This window comes from Pleurodeles waltl, chromosome 7 (genome assembly GCF_031143425.1).
Source record: "Pleurodeles waltl isolate 20211129_DDA chromosome 7, aPleWal1.hap1.20221129, whole genome shotgun sequence".
Lineage (NCBI taxonomy): Eukaryota > Metazoa > Chordata > Amphibia > Caudata > Salamandridae > Pleurodeles > Pleurodeles waltl.
Window position 1 is genome coordinate 1,040,302,373 of NC_090446.1, and position 22,235 is coordinate 1,040,324,607.

Consider the following 22,235-nt stretch of genomic DNA (forward strand, 5'->3'; position numbering starts at 1 on the left):
AGTTCAGTGCAGTCATTCTCCTCCTCCTTGGATCTCTGCCAACTCCCTCTGGTGCATCTTTGCGGCCAAAGGATCCAAAAGGCCTTCCACCTGAGATACTGCCACCAGGTTTACCGACAGTGCTAGCAGGACCCTCTGCACTTACCTTGCCTCCGGCTATGGTTCTGACTCCGCTGGCGGCTTCACAACCCACAGCATCCCCTGGCATGTTGACACCAATGCCGACTTTTCCAACTGAAGACGCAGCCCGATTGTCTGGTTCTAGGCCATGCTCAAATCCACCCAAGGCGCTGCTTCCCTTCCTTGACTTGCAGCCTAGACAACATTCTCAACATTCTCTCTTTGGGACTGACAAATAATGATTATGACCCGAGTTACTGATTGAGGGGGGTGAAATCTTACTGAAGCAGGAACCGCTATCCTTGGCAGGGTGAGGCAAAAGCAAACATCAAAGTAACCTGTGCTCAGCCCTCTGGTAGCTTGGCACAGAGTAGTCAGGCTTAAGTTAAAGGAAATGTGTAAAGTATTTATGAAGCACTTCAAACAGTAATGAAGTGAAAACACAACAAAAGAAAAATCCCACGCTAATTTAGACTAATAGAATACATTTTAATGAATAAAACAACAAAAATACAACCATTAGAACTGGATAAATGCAATTTTAAAGATTTAAGTGAAAATAGTGCCAAAAAACGCAAAGACCCAGTTGTGTTATCTGGTCGCGCCAAAACATGACAAAGTCATAGGTTCAGGCCAGTCACAATGGTCGCAGGTCTGGTGCAGGGACCCAGTTAGGCCGGAGCAGAGGTGACGTGAGGTCCATATAAGGAGATGTGTTGCACAATGGCAGTTCTGGGAGCTGCAATGTGTGAAGAGACGTTTTTGTGTGGATATGCATTGTGCAGCGGCGGTTCCAATTGGCTGCGCTGGCGAGGCAATATCCTTGTGTCGAAGAAGTCTGCGCAGCAGTAGTGATGCTTCAGTTATGAAGGTGATGCACCACACAGCAATGGCGATGTGCTGGATCTGCAGGAGATGCACTGTGCCGCAGAGGAGATGCATTGGTTCTGCTGGATCCACAGATGGATTGGCAAAACATCTTCAGGCCAACTTCCAAGGGTCCAGGACCCTTTCTCTCTTCTGTGTTGCACCTTCCACCGTCCTCTCAATGACTGATGGAAGACCATCTCTCTTTTTTAGCAGCCGGATGTGCAAGCCCATTTGGCCAAAGAAGCTGTCCAGATAGTGCTGGTGCCTAAGTAAGACATGGTGTTTATTCCTGCTACTTTCTGGAGGCCAAGAAGGACAGAGGTCTTTCGACTCGTCTAGATCTGCACCCGCTCATTTCCTTCCTCTGGAAGGAGAAGTTCAGAATACTCACCTTGGCCCAAGTCTTGTCTGCCCTTGACCCTGGAGACTGGATGAAAGTGTTGGACCTGCAGGATGCCTATTTCCATATTTCCATCCTGCCTGCCTCCGGCGTCACCTGCAGTTCGTGGTGGGAGAGGAGAATTTTCAGTTTGCTATGCTTGCCTTTCATCTCTATGGCTGCACATCTTCGGAGGTTAGGGATGCCAGTCTTTTCTTACCTCAGTGACTTGCTATTAAAAGCAGGCTTGCCTCTGACAGTTGTTAACTACATCCAGACTACAACAAGCCTTCTTTCATCTTTGGGGTTCACTATCAATGTGCTGAAGTCACACCTGTTCCCCTTCTTCAGAGCTGTCTGGACACAGTTTAGTTTTGTGCCTTTCCCCCCAAAAATAGAGTCCAGGACATTCAGGCTATGATCCCCATCTTTCAGTGTTGGTCCTGGATTCCTTTGAGGTCGACTTTGAGCTCTGAGGCTGCTGAAACTGATAGCCTCCTGCATCCTACTGGTTGAACTTGCCAGGTGGTATATGTGGGCTCTGCATTGGGATCTGAAATCCCATTGAGTCCAACATCAGGGAGCCCTCTCCAACCACATTCAGATTTTGGGGGATATTGCAAATGATCTGCAGTGTTGGTTACTCAACCACATTTGGGTTAGTGGCAGACCCCTCTCCAATCCCAAACCATAGCTGTGGTGACTGATACAGTGATGACCAATGCATTGCTTCTGGTTTGGGGTGGGCACCTAGAAAAGGTGAAGATCAGAGGCTTCTGGTCTCTAATGGAGTTCCGACTCCACATCAGTCTTTTGGAGCTGAGGGCCATCCACTTGGCATTGAAAGCCTTCCTGTCATCCATCAAGGGGGGGCTGGTACTAGCAATCACAGACAATACCACAACCATGTAGTACTGCAACAAACAGTGCAAGGTGGGAAAATGGACTCTGTGCCAGTATGTCTGTATAAATGGCTGGGAAAACAAGGAGTTTTCCTGGTGGTGAACCACCTGGCAGTATCGCTAAATGCCAGCGTGGACAAGCCCAGCCATCAACACATAGTGGATTACGAATGGCAGCTACACCCAGAATGGCACAGAATCTCTTCTGTAAATAGGGAGAACCTTGGCTCAATCTGTTTGCCCCTGCAGAGAATGCGCAATGTCAGCAGTTCTGCATGCTGGAGTTTCCAAAGCATGTCTTGCTTGCAGACATGTTCAACCTTGAGTTGAACCCAGGATTCCTCTATGCCTTTCCACTGATACCACTACTGCCCTGAGTTCTTAAGAAGATCCGGAATGACCAGGTCAAAGTCATCCTAGTGGCTCCGGATTGGGATGAAAAGTATGGTATCCAGATCTCCTGGACTTGAGCATCTGTCCTCGGAACAGGGTGACCCTCTGGGAGAACCTGCTGTCACAGCATCAGGGCAAGGTTCTACACCCAGGCCTCACCAATCTCCATCTTCATGCATAGAGATTGAGCCATGACAGCTCAACAACTTTGACCTTTCTGCATAGTTGGTAGATGTTATCTTGGCAGCGAGGTGTCCTTCAATTTAAAACTGTATACACCTGTTGTTGAGACAGATTTGTGGCTTGGTGTGGCACATACCAGAATTACACCCTCCAGATCAAGTTATATGACTTTCTGTTGTTTGTTCTGTCTCTTACCCAGAAAGGTTTTTTCTTTGGGCATAGTTAAGTTGTTTTGGCCCTTTCGGCTATCTTAAGGTTACCAGATCAGCCCTTGTTGCTTAAGCCACTAGAGGTGATGCAATTTTTAAAAGAGCTGCAACATATGTTTCCACTTTCTCCTTTTGTCACACTCCAATGGGACTTTAATCTGGTCCTTACTTATCTAATGTGCACTTTGTTCGAGCTGCTTTGCAGCTGCCCTTTATGGCTCCTTACTATCGAGACTGTGTTCTCATTGCCGTCATGGCACATGAGTGAGCTTCATGCTCTGTGTGTCAATCCACCATTCACTTCTTTCTTCCCAGACAACTGGTTCTGCGGACACAGGCATCTTTCCTGATGATGATGAAAGTTGTGATGCCAAACCATGTTGGCCAAACCATCACCCTGCCAGCATAGTATATTCCACCTCACCCTCTAAAGTGAAGGAGAGACTCTATCAGTTGGGCCACAAGGGAGGATCTTACCGAAGAACACTGGGTGGACAATCAGATTTGTGGGGTTATCTGAAGTGAAAAAGGCAAGACAACGCAGAAGAGAACTCCTGAATCATGCTCTTCCTTAAGAGCTTACTATGCACAGGTGAAGAAGCATCCTCCAGAAGGACTATGAGTCTCTGTCCTAGAATTTGCCAGGAGACTGCATGGGTGTCCTCCATGCAGTGACAAAGCATTTTTTCCTGGACAGTCATATTCCCTGAAAGGGGCATTTTCCCACTCAGTCCTGCAGGACTTTTTGATTTGAGTCCATCCACTGACCCATCTCCGAATAGGATTTGCTTTGGTGTCTATTCAGCAGATGAGGAATCTGCAGCTAGAAGTCTCTAAGAGAAGAACAAGTTACTTATCTTTGGAAAACATCCTTCCTGGTAAAGATTATTTCTAGCCATAGTATCACAGATTGCTTACCAGCCCTCCCATCATCTGCATTTTGTGGTTGGACCCATCCTTTAATAATTCTACACCGTCTCTCGATGTGCATTTGAGGCTCTGCATCTGGGGGTGTGGACAGTCTCAAAAGCAACTGGCATCAGCTTATGAGAGTGGCATCTATATAGGCCAGTATGTTATTTGGGGAGCAGAACTGTGTCAGTGCTGAGCCTTAAGGGACCATATTACAGAGGTACTACTGAAAAGATTCCAGATCCAGTCTGACGACTGGGGAATATTCAAAAGTTAGTCTAGATAGAGTCTCTACTAGAAAGGATGTTACTGAAGATAAGTAACTTATTCCTCTAAACATGGTGGCCATCACAGTAAATGAATGGAAAATACATATGAAGATGGGTACACAATTTAGAAACAGTGGCCCACAGGATGCAGTACACCAAAGAGGAAATTAGTTGCACATGAGTGATCCTGTAGGATTGTCTGGGGAGCTGCAGGATGCTCTTTAAAACAGAAAAAAAGGATTTTCAAGGGGGACATGCACGTTTTCAGGTGAAATTGTGTTACCACAGACAATAGAGTCAATGGCAGAAGTGGGCTAACTTCTTGCACCATGCAGTGTGCTAGCAGTGGGAAAAGCAGAATATGAATTTCACTCAGATAAAAGACAGCTGAACCAAGTAGTCTCTATTAATTTATATGTGCGTTAAGGATTTTTTTATAACAAGGACCAGTCAGACACCTGCCATGCAGCCCTAAGAGGGTCTAGCAGGATTATCACAGTGCAAATCTTCTGCCCCCATGGTTTGCCAAAGGAAGCTATCAAGTAACAAAATCCATTCTGTTGGATGCAGCACATTCTGGTTGGTTTAGGCAAGGCCCTACTCACTCAGAACTTGCCACTGCCGTCAGAGGTGGCTGACTGAACTCCCTGTATAACCTGTCCTTGGGTAGTTTGGCACAGAGAAGCCAGGCTTATCACAGAGGCAATGTGCAAAGCAATAGCACAGCGCTTCGCCACCACAACCACGCTGAGCAGCACAAATGAGGCTTGACACACCATGTAGTTATATAACAGCAAAAAACTCACCCACAAATTGCAAAACATCCAGAATGCCACCGCCAGATTGATCCTCGACCTATCCCACACTGCCACATCTCACAACACCTACGCACACTGCACTGGCTTCCCAAAGAGAAAATAATCACCTTCAAGATCCTCACCCACACACACAAAGCCCTACACAACACCAGACTTGCCTACCTTAACCAGCGACTCAACTTCCACATACTTCACAGGACCCTACACTCAGTCTAGCTCTCCCTCACAGAAGTACCCCACATCAGGAAAACCAGAACAGGAGGAAGCTTCATCTCCTACCTCACCACCACCACCTGGAACACCTTATCCATCCACCTCAGACAAACTACCTCCCTCCCCAGCTTCACGATTGCAACTGAAGACATGGCTTTTCTAATCCACCTATGGTACATGCTACACCCCCCCTCAGCTCCTTGAGACCCTAACAGGTGAGTAGTTGCGCTCTATAAACTTTGATTAATAACAATTGTATTCAACACACACATTGTCAACACAGCAGGACTATCATGTAAATCTGGGCATAAACTGCTTTTAGAAACAGAATTCCCAATATTAGGCTCAACTATGTGTAACACCAACAACAGTATGTACAAATGAGAAAACAATACTTTCTCTTCCTGCACCCTCATGCAGTGCCAAACGTTGTCCGCACAAGACTCACCCTAGAGTTTATCAACTTTAATGTAACAGATAAATTCAGGGTGCACCCTTGTTCCAAGCGTTAGCAGCAATAAGTACATACAAGGTTTGGAACAATTCCACATAGCACTGCCGCCTAGGCCACACTAGTAATTTGTAATGCCAGCCATAGGAATTTACTGGCAGAAAAACGTGACCAGCAACACCATGGTGCTGGCCTTGCATTCAACTGCACTCACTCCCATACATCCACGCTGTGCTGTGCTGTGCCATGGGTATCAGTCTGCACACACACTTGTACGCAGTTGCTCCCGGCACCTTAATGCAGTGCTGTGATATCCTGCTATTGGATGCCACTGTGTCTGCAGGCTCCCTGGACCACAAACCACCCTTCAACCAGCTTCAGCTATTCCGTCCCACCACATACCAAAGATTGAGTCAACCATCCCCTGGATACTAGACTGCTTGTGGCCAAAGTCACACTTTGCAGGATCCCGGGGACAAGGTGGGGGGAGGGAGGAAAAACAACAGTCGATCCGGCAACAATTAGCAAGGAGACACTTGGACTCCTAGTAGGAAGTTCACTCAGAGGTCTGCAACACCCAGGGTGAGGGTCATTGGGGGCACCCACTAGCCACCGATGCGCTCAGCCCGGCCAGACAATCCAATGTTACCAAATAGTTACCAATTTCAGCACCTTCAGAACAGAGATGCGCTGGGACGTGTTGACTTGAATCACCCTCAACAATTCCGGTTGCACACAAAAAGTTACTAGGTCCGCACCCCCTGTACAAGGAGGCACCGCACCTAGTGCATGAAGACTGTTATGATCCCATGTGAATAGTACTTAGTGCTGTACCACCACAAAGAATGAGGCACAACATCAGGGGCCCGATGACCTGTGCTGCCCGACCATACGATCACTCCAAAGACAAGTCCCAATGTGGTACCTCCTTAGCAAGAGGCACTAGTCTAGTGCATGATGACTTGAACCACACCAGACAATCCCAAACACTCCCACAGAGAACATAAATTCTGCAACCCTCTAGAATGAGGCACAATGTCCAGCACTCAATGGATTGAGTCGGTCTGGACAATCCAGTGACTCAAGGAACTTTGCTTCCATACCTCCCTGGAATGAAGCACCATGTCTGGTATGCAATGACTTTAGTCACAAGAGACTCCCAGGTCACACACTTTGACGCAAGTTCAGCCATGCCATATGAGGCAGAGTATAAACTCTGGTTGCACCCCCACTTGTGAGGGTTCCCACCTAGGAACGGGTCACAGCACGCAATGCGTGTGCAGCTGAGGGTCACTTGAGAAATGCAACACACTCAATCACAGCAGGCCATGCGCAGTCCCACACCGTGTGATCCCGTTCACACCACAAGATGTTTCAGCGTGCCATGGTCCCCATGATGAAGGACCACTCATCTGAAGTGCGGGCATTATTTGGCAAGCTCCGCACCAGGCAATTCTGGTCTCCAGACACAATACTCAGTCCAAGCTTACGCCTCTGCTGTAAGGTGGAGTACAGCATACGCTGTTGGTGCAGAACAGGCATCCACTCTCCAGATGATACCAGCAGATGAGATAAGTCCCTCACAAGAGGTCTTTGATGTCCCTGAGACCTCCGCAGAGAACAAGGGACAGGCCAACCTGACCTGGAAGGGCACACTTCGAGTTACTACACAGCAGCAGGCAGTCGGCTCAGGCCAGCCACAATGCAGGAAGGGTGCACAGATCCCTTCCTCAGACAGTTAGCTTCCTGTGCACAACAGATTCCCCTGGCTGTGTGCACCACGTAGTCCGGCAATACCGGTCCTGCATCTCCATAGATGCAACTCTACTTTTCTGATGGGTAGTACCCCCTAGTTATACTAAAGTGTACCTTTGAAGTTTGATGTGATTCAAAGGGTTCTTCTTTGAACCACAGAAGTCTCCCCTAAATTTCCTCCCTGTCCACTCTGAGGCCATGGAATGCAGATCTTTGTTTAATGGGGCCATGCTCTGGCTCCGAGAGCCTAACTATCAGACACCTCTCCTCCAGTCAATCTATCTCAGGCCCTAAGTAACAGGAGTCTGTCAATATGGATGCCCAAGTTTTATAGCAGTCCCTTGTGGAATGCACAGATGTGCTCTTCCCCCGCAACAAGTGGAATGAAGCTGAATTTATAAGGCACATGAAGCATATTAGAACGTAGGTATGCCCACTTCATAGAAGTGGCATTTCTAGGGCTTTAATAACAAAACCACATTTACCATAAGAGGGGGTTTCATTCTGAATCCAATGATACTAAGCATCATGAGGCTGCTCCCCTGCAATCTTCTATTGCAGCCAGACATAATAACACACCTTCTCCCACGTTACCTTATAAGAGGAGCAGCTCTCATGGGCAGTGCGAAAATGCATGGGTATTCCACACTCCCTGGGCACATGTGTCCTGGTGCACACACGAGCCTGCAGAGGAAGGCTGGAAATTTAGGTTAAAGCCACCACAAGGGGGCAAGTGGGAGCGTATACTGGCCTGCGCTATCAGGCTCAGTTCCTATATTAGAATAACCGTGTGCAAGTGTGCACACCCTGGCAAGTGATGCCAGGTCCAATATATCTCTAGGAAACCCCCCATGTGCAAGCATGCAACACTTGCATGTTGTTCCATACTCACTATATGTATGAAACCTTGGTGGAGGTAGGCACCTAGAGGCCAGCTACACCAAGTTCAATATATATATATATATACATATATATATACATATATATATATATATATATATATATATATATATATATATATATATATATATAAACACCAATGTGCACATAGAAGCCTGTTAGGCCAGGCTCAATATATCTTCAGACACCCCTAGGCAAGGGGGCACATATTGACAAGTTAGGCCTGGTGCAGCATACATGAAGACCCCATCGTGTAGGTGGTCACCACCTGGCCTGTTGTACCAGACTCAGCACCTCTAATGGCCTTCTGGCTTAAGTGCACACCCTGGGACTTGGCATGGCTGGCCTGGCACACGTTGGTTAGCGACACACCTCACCTAGTAGAGGACATGTGCGCACTTCCACCCTGCACATACAGGTGGAGAGTGTCACTGGTCCAAGGCCACTACTAAAGGACGGGCCCATCCCCATGGATGTGGCCGGCTCCCCTAGGTAGGGGACACTTAAGTGGGGGTCTTCCCTACCATGGCAGAGTACACCTTTGTATACCTGGCCTGTGCTTGGCCCAGACCTACCACGTTCCTCATCTTCATGGCCCTCCAGGGGAGGTGTAAGGCTGGCTCAAGGTTGGCCCCTGCAGAGAGTCTTCCACCCTGAGCACAGGCGCACTAGCGCTCCCTCAGGCCCATCCAATCGGGCCTAAGATATGGTTGACAGGGTCTTCCAGGGAGTGGCACACACAGTGCAACGTTCCCCTAGTAGCCAGGGCCGTACCTGCCACGGATATGTGGGGTACCTTTTCTACAGGGTCCTCCTGGGTACAGCACCTCAACCCTGTCCATAACCACCCCTTCCTAAAAAAGGTAGGAAGGGCGCGCCCACTTTTTCACTGCCATACAGTGGAGAAGTGCCCAGAGTCCTATGGTCATGCACAGGGAGTGAGCAAAGACTGGGTTAACAAAGTAAACATTTTCAGGAAAATTCTCTAAGAAGTGTCATGTCCAACACTTACTCATTACATAAATCAATAAGAAATCATGTAACAATAAATTACAAATGTATATATATTTAAAGTTGACAAAACAATGTACAAACCCTCTTTATAGAGCATAAAAATAATTTTCACAGTGCAAATCCTCTACCCCAGGGTTTTGTTAGAGAGGGCCCTGAAGCAAGCTTCTGTGCCTGTTATGGTGATCTGAGACAATGCATGTATTGCTATATGCAAGTCCTGCCTACATGCTTTACTCACAGCTTTTCATAATAAAATTATCAGATCTTTCTGTTCTGGTATAACTTTTCACAATGAACCAATTAGGCTTTTTGCTTTTATCATTTGCTTGTCCCTATAACCACCTCAGGTCTAGTGAATTCTGCATACGCTTTCCTACTAGTTTGCCCTCAAGTATAAAATCAGAGAGTTATAAATATACACAAAATCACAGTTAGCAACACAGTATTCAATCCCTCCTACAAGGGTTAACAGGAATATCTAACTGCAGATCTTCTACCTTTAAGCCTTGTCAGAGGGGGTAGGAGGAGGCTAATCCCAAAACTCTTGCCCACTACCGTAATCTGTAAGAATGCATGTAACTTGTTTACATTGTATAACACTGCAAGAACACTCTCCCCTTAAAAGTCTATTGGCTGTTACAGGTGAGTTTCACCATAAGTACGTCCGGCCTACTGCATTATTCATATTATTTTTTAATAAATAGGCTAGACCTATAGCCTCTGACATGATTTTTGGAATTAACCAAAAAGGCATATAATCTTAACCACTTGCTTATCACCAAAACCAGCAAAGACCTACTGTATTTTGCATAAACTTTCCCATAAGGTAAATTGTGTACAAATATGTATAAATTACATTTAGAAAAACAATACACAACCCTCCCTAAAATGCTATAAGAATGCATCATAAAACACATATCTAACAAAATCGTTTTCAGCAAGCTTTAACACAGTAGAATGACCATCCACCTTTGTAGGTATATTGGTTTCCTAATATGCTTTTCACAGTTAATATGTGAGGCCTGATGCATTTGTCATACCTTTTCGTAATAAATAGATCAGGCCTTTAGCCTTAGTCAGTGGCTTTTAACCGTAACCAACTGAGTCCTGTTGTTTTGAGCATAAGCTTTCTCACATGACAGAAAGTGCAGTAAGTGCACTGTTTCTCAGTGGAAGCACACAATGTCTGCCCAGTCAAAGGCCCTCATTATGAACACGGCGGTCGAAACCGCCGTGTTCATGCTGGCGGTCTCACTACTGACCGCCAGCGCCCCCGGAACCCCGCCGGCCATATAAAGAACATTCCTGTGGGCTGGCAGGCGGAAACATTGTTTCCGCCCACCGGCCCACAGGTATGCCTGGCCGGGACATTGACGCCAATACCTCTGTGTGACGGGTGCAGCTGCACCCGTCGCGCAGGAGTGACCTGCGCGATGGGGCACTGCACAGGGGCCCCTGCACTGCCCATGCCAAGTGCATGGGCAGTGCAGGGGGCCCCCAGGGGCCTGTGCAGGGCTGGAGAGAGCTCTGTGCACATGTGTATTTGGCCAGCCCGAGATGGCTGGTCGAACACACATGTGCTTTGAAGGGGTGCAAGTCACCCTGTGGCCCCACCCCCTTTACCGGAAAACAATCCTAAACAAAGTTTTACCAGAAAACAATCATAAACAACGTTTATGACTGTTTTCTGGAAAAGATTTCTGGTAAAGGTTGTGCAGCTGCCGTTGCTCGCAGTGGGGGTGTGGCGACTCTCCTCCACCCAAACGGAGGAGCCGTCACTGCTATGGAAACCTCTTCCACATACGTCTGAAAGCCCATCTCTTCTCTGTCATTTAATTGCGAGTTGGAACCCCTTATTGTCAGTGCCTAGACAACTCTGTCTCCTAGTAACAAAGTGCTTTGTAAATGCCAAATCACATAGCAAATCTTAGAATGAGCTGTATGCCCAGAGAGGTTGAATAGCACTCTTAGCTGCTAACAGTAGCTACAGAGTGCATTTCAAGTGGTTCTATGTGGCGGTTTCACTCACAGCATTGCGGTGAATATGTAAATGATACATGGCTACGTAGAAAAATGTGTTAAACATTCTAAACCACCCATTTTGTTTCCTCAGCCTCCTTTCGATGGGGAAGATGAAGATGAACTTTTCCAGTCTATAATGGAGCACAATGTCTCGTATCCAAAATCAATGTCCAAAGAAGCTGTTTCTATCTGCAAGGGGGTGAGTATGGAACCACATCTCTCTCTGATCATGCCATGTATTCTTTAATTTGTGGTGTGATGTCTAAAACATGAAAAGACGGCCCTTACTTCATCTAGCACTAAAATATGAGTCATTCACCATTTTTGACATCCTCCATTTTACTAAGAAGAGTTTTAGGAGTGCAGATCTGGATTAAATTATTTCATTGTAACATATTCTAATGGGGGCACAAGTAGCAAATAAACGTGAGTACTTTTTACTTCTAAAATATCCCCTATATGGAAGCTTATAAAAGTGTGATCAATCAGCTATAAGTGTGTTATACCAGCCTAAGTGTGGTCCTCTGCCTATAGGTGGCACAAATCTCTCCTCACCCAGCAGGATGTCATAGTGATAAATGGTCTATGCAGGTGTAAGAGACCATGCTACTCAATGCAAGTGATACCTAGTGCTTCCTGAGGTGTTGCTGTAATTAGAAGTATATCGTGGTTGTTTAATTTGCGCTAAGTTGTAATGGAGAAACACGAGTACAGTTATTTTATCTAATTCATCGAGAAGAAACCAATTCCTTCATAAAAAACACATTCGTTATTATAAGCAAAAATGTATTTTCATAGTGCATCCAGGCGGCATAGTAAGGAGTGGTTGTGAAGAGTTCTAGAGAGGTCAACCAGGCATCTTGTCATTGTGCAATTACTGACCAGGCCGGACGGTCTTTTATGAATGTTTAGAGTATTGCCCAAGTCATATGGGAAAAGGGATTATTTTACAGAGGTGTATTTGGAAAGTTATAGGTGACAGAAGTTCCTTGAATCGATCAGTTTTTATTTGGGAACTATCCAACACTATAATTGTACATATTGGGCTTTACAGCTATCAGTCTAGTAAACATTCCCTCACATTATTTCGATACAGAAGCTTATTTATGTCATTCTGTTTGGGTTTCATCAGCCGTGTGCAGCTTTGCTACTTTGTAAGAAGAAAGATATCACTACAGCACAGTTTAGGCCTCACAGCGTGCTACTCTGGCCTCTATGGGCTGATACTCAGGTGGCATTGAAGTTCAGGGATTCGGGCTCGCACTACTAATATTAAAGCCTCCACCAATTTAGTGCCATCAATCAAACGCAGAAGGAATGAAGAACAGGCCTGATAGTAGTTGTGTGCACTCCTCTTATTCAGGCCTCGGTTGCTGGTAGAAAGATTTGATAAACTGCAGTCCATGATGCCTGTTGATTTCCCCTAAGAAGCTACGTCCTTTCAGCGGTCAGTGCATGTTGATACCAATGATTCCCTCTGTTTCTGTAGCCTTCTATTCAGCTCTGGCACCTGGCAGTAAGGCAGCCTATATCAAAAGGGGTAAGGCTGGCCCAGGCAATCCTAAATCTGGCGCACTCATTTGCCGTCTAAAAAGTCTGTGATGCTAAGTTCCTTTCACTCTTCAGCTTCGACACAGTATCTTTGGTGGAATGCGCAGTGTTTCCAAAGAGGGTAATGTGGGATGCACCACTCACAGCCAAAGATGTCACATAGAACACTTGGGCCATTTTCCTGTTTTTGTGCGATCCACCTTTGGCATCAGTGTCTATCCTTGCCGTCTGCTGCTGCTTTAGCTCTGCTGGAAGCCATTCAGACTGCCAGCACACCACCATTTGCTGATCGCTGGTGCGAGCCACCTGCTTCTCTGCTGCCAGTCTGAAGTTATGTGCTACACCATCACCGCATTCGGAAGATCTGACTGGAACTAATTCCATTCAGCAGCATTAGCTTGCATCGTTTCCTGGAAAGCAGATATATTTTGCTTTGGCTAATTATATTCCTTTGCCACCATTAAAGTGAATACTACTGCGAGAGGCCCCTTCTCTTTCTCTCATTCAAAGCATGCCGCTCCCTTCCTTCATCCTGACAGCTCCATGCTGAAGACATCTCATTCCTGCAGACCTCCCTCGAGCCATTCTACCTCCTGCAGGAACCCTGCTCTATCTAAAAGCTACACATCCGTAGGACGTTTGATTTTTTTCAGTCTTCCTATTTACTTTTTCAATGGTCAGACGTTGGGACAGCCTTCAGTTTGTAACACTAATTTACTCCTATTTGGTGTTTGAGTTGTATAACATCGCTGCCTGGTGCTGATTTGCACAGTGACACATTTGACGTATTAGCGAAATGTTTTGATTTTGTTTGTGTCTCCAAATAATTGATGTTTGTGGTAATATATTGTAGGATTATCATTAGCTGGAACTACCAACTGCGTGAGAGATTTCTGACCAGTCTTACCTGTGTATTCTGATGGCTAAACTAACCTCTCAGCTTCCCCAGCATAGGAGGCATAGGAGGGCTGGGGTGTTGCCAGACTGTACTAGTTAAAGCAGTTCTAGGTTCATAGGTAGATTGGAGACAACTTTAAACACCACCTTCAGATTCTCTGTGTCCAGCTGGACGGGATCATCTTCTTATTTAAGTGGAATGTACCAACAGAGCTTCATGAAGCTCTGATTGGCTAAGGTAGAGGCTGTCTTGCTGCTCGAGTAGTCACCCAGGCTGTCATTACCTCCATGATTTAGCATATGAGGGATCATCTCTGCAGTACCTTATTCCTCAAAATCCTGATAGATATCATGATATCCTCCCATGCAGTTTGTAGGAAAGTGTCCCTTTTAGCATGGTCACCCCACTTTTTGCCTGGTTTCTGATGCCAACTTGACTGAGTGTGTTCTGGGATCCTGCTGATTAGGCCCCAGCACCTGTGTTCTTTTCCTAAACTGTACCATTGCTTCCACAATTGGCACACCTCTGGCACACAGCTAAGTCCCTTGTAAAAGGTGCCAGTGATACCAAGGGCCATGTGGCCAGAGAGGGTCTCTGAAGGATGCAGCAAGTATTATGCGACCCTCAGAGACCCCTCAACAAATACATGCACACTGCCATTGAAGATTGTGTGTGTTGGTGTAGAGAAAAAGGTAAAGTCAACATGGCACCCCTCCTTGGGTGCTATACCTACAAAATACTGTCTGTGGCATAGGTAGGTCACCCCTCTAGCAGGCTTTACAGCCCTAGGGCATGGTGCACTATACCACAGGTGAAGGCATAGCTGAATGAGCAATGTGCCCCTACAGTATCTAACACTGTTAGACACTGTAAGTGCAGTGTCCCCATATTGAGTACCTGGGCTGGGAGTTGGTCACTAGGTACTCCACAGCTCCCTGATAGATTTACTGAATTCTAAGAAGTTTGGTATCAAACTTCGCAGCTCAATAAACCCACACTGATGCCAGATTTATTGAATAATGCACACAAAGGGCATCTTAGAGATGCCCCCTGAAATTTGACCAACTCTCTAGTGTGTGGCTGACTGGTCTTTGCCAGCCTGCCACCACCAGACAAGTTTCTGACCCCATGAGGTGAGAGCCTTTGTGTTCTTGGGAGACAGGAACAAAGCCTGCTCTGGGTGGAGGTGCTTCACACCTCCCCCTTGCAGGAAGAGCAACACTTGACGGTGTGCCTCTAAGACTTCTGCCCTTTGTTTTGCTGGCCCAGGGCACTCCAGCAGTGGTGATGCCCGCACCCCAGACCAAGCCCAACTTTTGGTGGCGGGTCTGGCGGGAAAATTAGTAAACACGAGAAGTAGTGTCCACCCCTAGGATGCCCAGAGCTGAGGTAAACCCCTCTCTTCAGAATCCTCCATCTTGCTTTGGAGGATGATAGACAATAGGGTTAGGAATGTGCCCCCTTTCCTCAGGGAGCAGGCACAGGAAGGGTGTAGCCACCCTCTGGGTCAGTAGCCATTGGCTGCCGCCCTCGACTTTTTTAACGCCCCCGCAATTTGGTATTTAAGGGTACCCCTGAACCTTGTTCTTCAGATTCTGTCCGACCTAAAGAAGAAGGACTGAAGAGCCTCACCAGCAGTGAAGACTCCAGATAACAACTGACTTGGCCCCAGCCCTACTGGCTGTCTGCAGCTTCAAGACTCCTGCTACAAAAGATGACTCATCCCGCAGGCCCAGCAACCTCTATAAACCCTGAGACGACTGCTTGCCTTCCCTAAAGACCAAGGACTCCCGAGGACAGTGGCCTTGTCCTTGGGAAACCCAGCTGATGGTCCACCGACGTCCAGTGGCATCCAAGCGTACCTGTCCAGCCACTGGTCCACTACTTCTAGCTCCCTGGATCAAGCCTGCATCCTCTTTTGTGAACGGAGAGATCCTCATTGAATTGCATTGGGCACCCGAAGCTCTGTTTGTACCCTGCCTCCGGCCGCACCCGTGCCTGTATTCAACGCACCACCACAGAAGGCAGATCCTTCTCCTACCCCACCCCAAGGCCTAGAACTCCCTCCGCAAGACCCAAGACCTCCTGCTTTTCAGAAAGAAACTCAAGACATGGCTGTTCGAAGAGTGACCCTTCTCCCCCCCAGCACTTTGAGACCCTCATGGGTGAGTAGCACGCTCTATAAAAATTATTTTGATTTGATTTGATTTGACTGAGGGTGTATGTTTGGTGCTGTTCTGTTGCCCTCCCCCCCCAGTGCTGATCTAAACACCCAGAGCCTGTGCCCTAAAGCTGATGCTATTTAACTGCAAACCGTGTCTTTCTAAGTGCCCCCGGTATCCATTGGTTTCCATTGGGCACCCAACACCATCTTTGACCTCTGCACCCAGCCGGCCCCGAGTTATGCACTCTTGGTATCCCCTTGAACCTTTCCCTGTGGAAACCTAAACCCCTGAAGACTGGGAATGTAAGTTGGGTACTAACCTGTAAACTGTGCTTGTATTCCCCCCCATAGGACTGCATTGCCTTCAATGATTTTTGCCGTGTCTACTTTTGTTTTTGAAAAGTTTTGTGTAACAAAGCTTATATTCACTTTCGAAATTACAGCCAAAGTGCATTTGATACTTAAAAGTGATACATTTCTGAAACTGTGTTTACTTGCAACAAAGATCCTTTTCGTTCTAGAATAAAAGTAAGAGTATATTTTTTAATATATAAATGTTGGACTGGAGTTAGTCATTGAGTGTGTGCCTCATTTCTTGACTGTGTGCGCGCAACAAATGCTTAGCACTACCCTCTGATCGGCCTAACTGCTCGTCCACACTGCCACAAAAGAGGGCATTGGTATTATCTAGTTTGCTCTCTGTAAAGCCTCTGGGGATCCATTTGAATCTATGCACACTATACCTTACTTTGGTATAATATATACAGAACCAGCTTCCTACACAGTTTACCATTCGTGGCTCTGGCATGAAGGCAGCCCCCTTCTTGGTGACACTTTCTGGCTCCTACTAATTTGACTTCCTTTAGTCTTCTGCCTTCTGTGGAGGATAGTCCCAAGGGCATCAAGAACATATTTATTGGTCACCATAGTATACTAACCCAATCTATCAGTGCTCCATATCGACAAATTATCTTCTGTGCTATGCGTTGAGCACAAGTGCAATTTTTAAATTGCCTGTGCATTGAAATGGTCATCCGGGCTGTATGTACTGTATGTGTGCACTAGATGATCTTATGCTTAAAGACTTTTCTGCAAAAATGACAAAAGACTGTCTCACTTTTCTAACTCTGCATTTATGGCACTTTGCTTGATTCCTATTCTTAAAAAGAGTGGTAGAAAAACTGACATTTGAAGTGATCCGATTTAAAGTGTGTGCACTTTGTGAGCTTCATAAGCGTTGATAAGCATACACTATTGATCGTGTATCTAAAAAGCGTAGTATGTATTTCATGTCTTTATCAATCAGGTGGATTTATATAGTGCGACTAATCACCCAAGAGGGTATCCAGGCGCATAAGGTCATGATAGTTCAGGTGACTCAGTCAAAGAACCATGTCTTGAGTGTTCTCCAGAATTCCAGTAGAGAGGTGGAGGTCCGTACCTGCAGGGGGAGTTCATTTCAGGATTTCCCCATGAGAACGAGTGTTCTAAACATCAAAATGTGCATATTTTCAATAGTAAATGGCCAGGGCATTGTATATTGTATAGAATGCACCAGCCAGACTTATGGATCTGAGGTGGCATGAACCTCTCTCCAGCAGACTATTGAACTGCATTGTCTTCCGATTTACTAAGGGGTTGTCTAAAGCCCTTTAGCATGTCAGAGAACCATTTAGGCACCCTTCTTATTTTTTGCATCACCACTTTGTGTGGTATCAGCCTACACATGCCCTTTCAGATTTCCCTGAATATTTACTTCAAGGACCTAAGAGCTGGTCAGCCAAAGCATTTGCTTATCACATCTCAAAAAATCTGAAACACACTGCTTTTCAGTCTGGGGCTGGTTAAAACCTAGATATTTACAGTTGTTATTCAGTACGCACATCTTTTTATCCTTCATTGGTGGTTTTACGGTTTTAAGCCTGAGATTTGTATAGGATAAAGGACATCATGAATTGTAACACCGTATAACTGTTATGTGTATGTATTAGAATGATTTATGGTATGCTGTTCTGAAATAGACATTTGAAAATGTACAAAGTTAAGAAGTGGGTGATAGCGTTTTTTTTTTCTTTCTATTTTACATCACTGTATTCTGTCATTTTGTGGTGATATTTCATTATAGTGCTGACTTTTTTTTATTTGTGTATTTCATGCTGTTGGTTTTAGTGGTGTTATGTCGCGTTTTACTTTTGTGTTGCTTTATTGGTTGTGTGGTTGTGTTGCCGTGTTCTGTTCTGCTTTATGTGGTATTGTATTGTGTTGTGAGGTGTACTGCTTTACATTTCTGGTGCGTTGTGTTATGGTTTTTCTACTGTGTTAATCTGTTGTGATGTTTTTGTGTTGTGCTTATTGTTTGGTGTTGTTTTGCTGCTGAAGTGTTATATGATTTGGTTTCGGGTTACTGTTTAATTTTTCTTTTGGGTTGCTGTATTCTATTTTTGTTGAATATAGATTGTATTGTGATCGAGTTTAGTTCTTGTAGCATTCTGTTCGGTTGTATTGGTATGTTATGCTCATATGAAATCCAATTTTTGCTGTATTTATCAAAATCAACGTTCATGTAATTAAATTGGCATATTTGACATTTGACACTTAAGACGCAAGCTACACAAGGGTGAAAACTCATATGTAAGCTGCAGGCGATGTTTTTTCTGCTTATATATAGCAAGCAGTGTAACATTATCTTACTTACAAACACATTGTAACTCAGCTGTACATGCCCACTGAAAAGTTATTTAGTGTTTAAATCTAAATGTTGGATGCTTCACTACCTACAATTAAAATGATAACATGAGCGGAACCCATATTTACGTGACTGACTTCAGCCAAAGAGCAATGTTATGTTTAAATCCTATTTTTGCTAACCTTTGTAAGGACTAATCTACAAATGTGTTTTTGCTATGTGTAGGTTAGTGAATGTAACATATTCAATGTAAATATTACTTTTTGTTGATCTGCATGACTAAAATAACTTCTGTAAAGTTGTAATTTTCCCTGCCTATAGTTTAGCAAGTATGAGTAAATAGCCTAATCCTTTTACTCTCATTGAGCCTTATGTGGGGGTCGTAAACTCCCAAACTTAAAAGGCGTGTAGCTCAATGGGCTTTTTGTCACCTTGGTAGTCACAAGCCTCCTATCAAAATCCTGCATATATATATGGGTTACCTGGCAGACATATGTGCTTAATTTGAATGGGTTATGCTGATCGAAGACTGAAAACAAACAAGATCATTGTATTTACTCGCAACCAATAGAGGAAGCTGAATCAAACTAAAACCCAAATCTTGTTTATAATATATAAATGATATAGGTAGGTCTCATAGAGACTTCTAGTTGCAGATTCCTTACCATAGAATTTTCCCCCAGGCGTCAGACTGGATCTGGAGATTTTTTCTTCCAGCAATACCCCTGTGCATCAGTAGGTGGCATCTGTCGTCGTAGTCACCGTGATGACATCGGGAGTAGTACATAGATGCTGCCTCAGTGCAGTGACGTTGGTTCTTTTCTTTCCGCGCCACATGCTGATCCGGAGAGAGCTACCGTGGTCCCTTTTTGACCGATTTTGACCCTTTTGTTGAGTTTTCTGGTGAGTTTTTGATGCGTTGAGATGGCCCCGAAGACCAGTTTCAAGCTGTGCGAAGACTGACACCGCATGATGTCGGTGAAGGATCCGCATTGGGTCTGTTTGTGATGCCTGTAGCGTGACCACGACCCCGAAGTCATGCTCAGAGTGCCGGGCCATGCACCCAAATGCCTTAAGGGAGCGGTCCCTCAAGCTCATGGTGGCTTGGCACTCGACTCCATGTAGGTCCCGGTCTTGCTCAAGGGGAAGGTCTTGAGACCGCTCGCGGAGCCACCACCATTCTTCCTCCTCTAAATCCTTGGGCCAAGGTAAGAAGAATCAGAAGAAGGCGAAGCGGTCCTGTCACCTTTCGAATTCACCCTGTCGCTTGGCTGATGTGATGCAGGAGGAGCGTAGACGCTCAAGGCCTCTGTCATCGGAGCCTGCTTCTGGTGCCGCTCCACGCTTCCCTGAATTTCCAGAAACCGGAGCGACCCCTGCCCAATTGAAAGAGTTTTATGAGGGCATGCGCCTCCTTTTTGGGCAGGCCAACCCCGATACAGTGTCTTCGGGCCCAAGGGGTTCAGTCAGGGGACCTTCGAGTTAGGTGCCGGTGGCTACGGCCACCGAGGTCCCCTCCAGATCCGCTCACGGATCCGCACCGATGCCGGTCGTACCACTGAGACCTTCCCCGGCGCCGGTTCGATTGTTGACGCTGCTGACGTCGATGGTGGGCACCACCTGATCCTCATCCCCGACGAATCGGAGTTGGAACAGCGTCAGCCGACGCAGTCTCTGTCTTCAATGGGGTCTACTCACCCTAAGTCAGATTCTGACCCTTTTTGTTGTGGGTACAAATTCGGGGAAGGATTGGGGGGGTCCATGGACCCTTATGAATACCAGAAGGACCCTGCTTTGGACTGGGCACAGGAGTTGGGGTGATGCCAGTGGCCTGGACACTTCTCCAGACGCTGGCATGCTGTCTTTTCCCACAGTGGCTACAGCGGAGGGAACAACATATTATTTGGTGGTCACTAGGGCGGCTGAGGTCCTTGGCCTTGAGTTGCTTACTGTTCAGGTCAGGTCAAATCTCCTGATGGAGGTGCTTCAGCCAGGGGTTTCCACATCCGAGCCCCTTCTACCATTCAATAAAGCCCTCACCAATGTCCTCTTGGGTACTTGGTCCAAACCCAACATGGGGGCTTTGTGAACAGGACTATTGCACGCTGCCATCAGCCCGCCCTGAATGACCCTAAATTCCTGTCCCAACACCCCACGGCTGAGAGTCTTGTCATCCAGGCTTCCTCTTTCTCTGGCATATTTCCTTCCGCACCCGAGGATAGGGAATCAAAAAGGCTGGAACAATTTGGGAAGAAGACATTTTCTTCCTCCAGTCTCTCGCTGCAGTCCATGAACACTGCATGCATTGTGGGCCGCTATACCCACTCTATGTTGGATATGGTCGCGCAAGTTCTGCCACAGACACCAGAGGAGGCCCGTGCTAACGTCTCCCAAGCTGTCACCAATGAGAGAGATGCAGCAAAGTTCATGATCAAATGTGGGCTGGACACGACCGACTCTCTAGGCAGATCAGTTGTGATGACAGTGGCCTGGAGGTGCCATGCCTGTTTGCGTACTTCTGTTTTTTGGGGGGATGTCCAACAGTCTCTTATGGACATGCCCTTTGATGGCTCCCGTCTCTTTGGAGACAAGGCGAACTGGACTTTGGAGAGGTTCAAGGACTCTTGGGCTACGGCTCTGTCCCTTGACCTTTCCACTGCCTCTCGCCCCCAGCAGTCCACCTTTCGCCCCTTTCGTGGCCAAGGTAGGGACTCCCTGTTGTGTCCCCATCCCAGCCACCAGGCCACCCATGCTGTTTAGCCACTACATGGCCGGGTCGAGGAATCCCATGAAGGCGCAGGACATGGAAACAGAGGTCTGCCCAGTCCATCCCACCCCCGCTGCAGCGTCCAACCCTCCTAGTCCGTCCCTTCACTCCGATCCAGTTGGCTGCAGGATTCGCCATCACCTGCCCCACTGGGAATCCATCACTACGGACAGGTGGGTTTTGCAGATAGTTCAAAGGGGCTACTCCCTCCCCTTCAAATCTGCCCCACCAGCCATGCCTCCATTAATAAAACATCTTTTGGAGGATCATTTGGCACTTCTTCCCCAGGAAGTCGCAGCTCTCTTGGCCAATGGAGCCATAGAGAACGTACCTGTGCCTGAAGTAGGTTGTGGTTGTTATTCCTGCTACTTTCTGGTGCCCAGAAAAGACAAGGTCTTACGTCCTATCCTAGACATTCGGGACCTCAATTACTTCCTCAAGAAGGAGAAATTCAAAATTCTCACCCTGGCTCAGGTCTTGACTGCCTTGAATCCATGAGACTGGATGGTAGCGTTGGATTTGCAGGACTCTTAGTTCCACATTCCCATCCTGCCTGCCCACAGACGTTACCTATTATTCGTGGTAGGTCACGGGCACTTTCAGCTTACTGTGCTCCCCTTCAGATTTACTAGTGCCCCTCTGGTGTTCGCGAAAGTGATGGCGGTGGTTATGGGTTTCAGTCTTCCCCTACCTCGAGGACTTGCTGTTGGAGGCATACTCTCCCCAGAAAGGTGTCTCCCACCTTCAGACTACAGCGAG

At 46.5% G+C, this 22,235-nt stretch overlaps 1 protein-coding gene across 2 annotated transcripts in view; it reads left to right on the top strand.

Moving 5' to 3' along the window:
- PRKCA (protein kinase C alpha) overlaps positions 1 to 22,235 on the top strand; it is a 1,238,381-nt gene that overhangs the window by 1,187,976 nt on the left and 28,170 nt on the right. For both annotated transcript variants that reach the window (XM_069199886.1, XM_069199888.1), the window contains one exon: positions 11,502 to 11,609. In XM_069199886.1, coding sequence (XP_069055987.1) covers positions 11,502 to 11,609 — 108 coding nt within the window. The remainder of the gene's footprint in view (positions 1 to 11,501; positions 11,610 to 22,235) is intronic.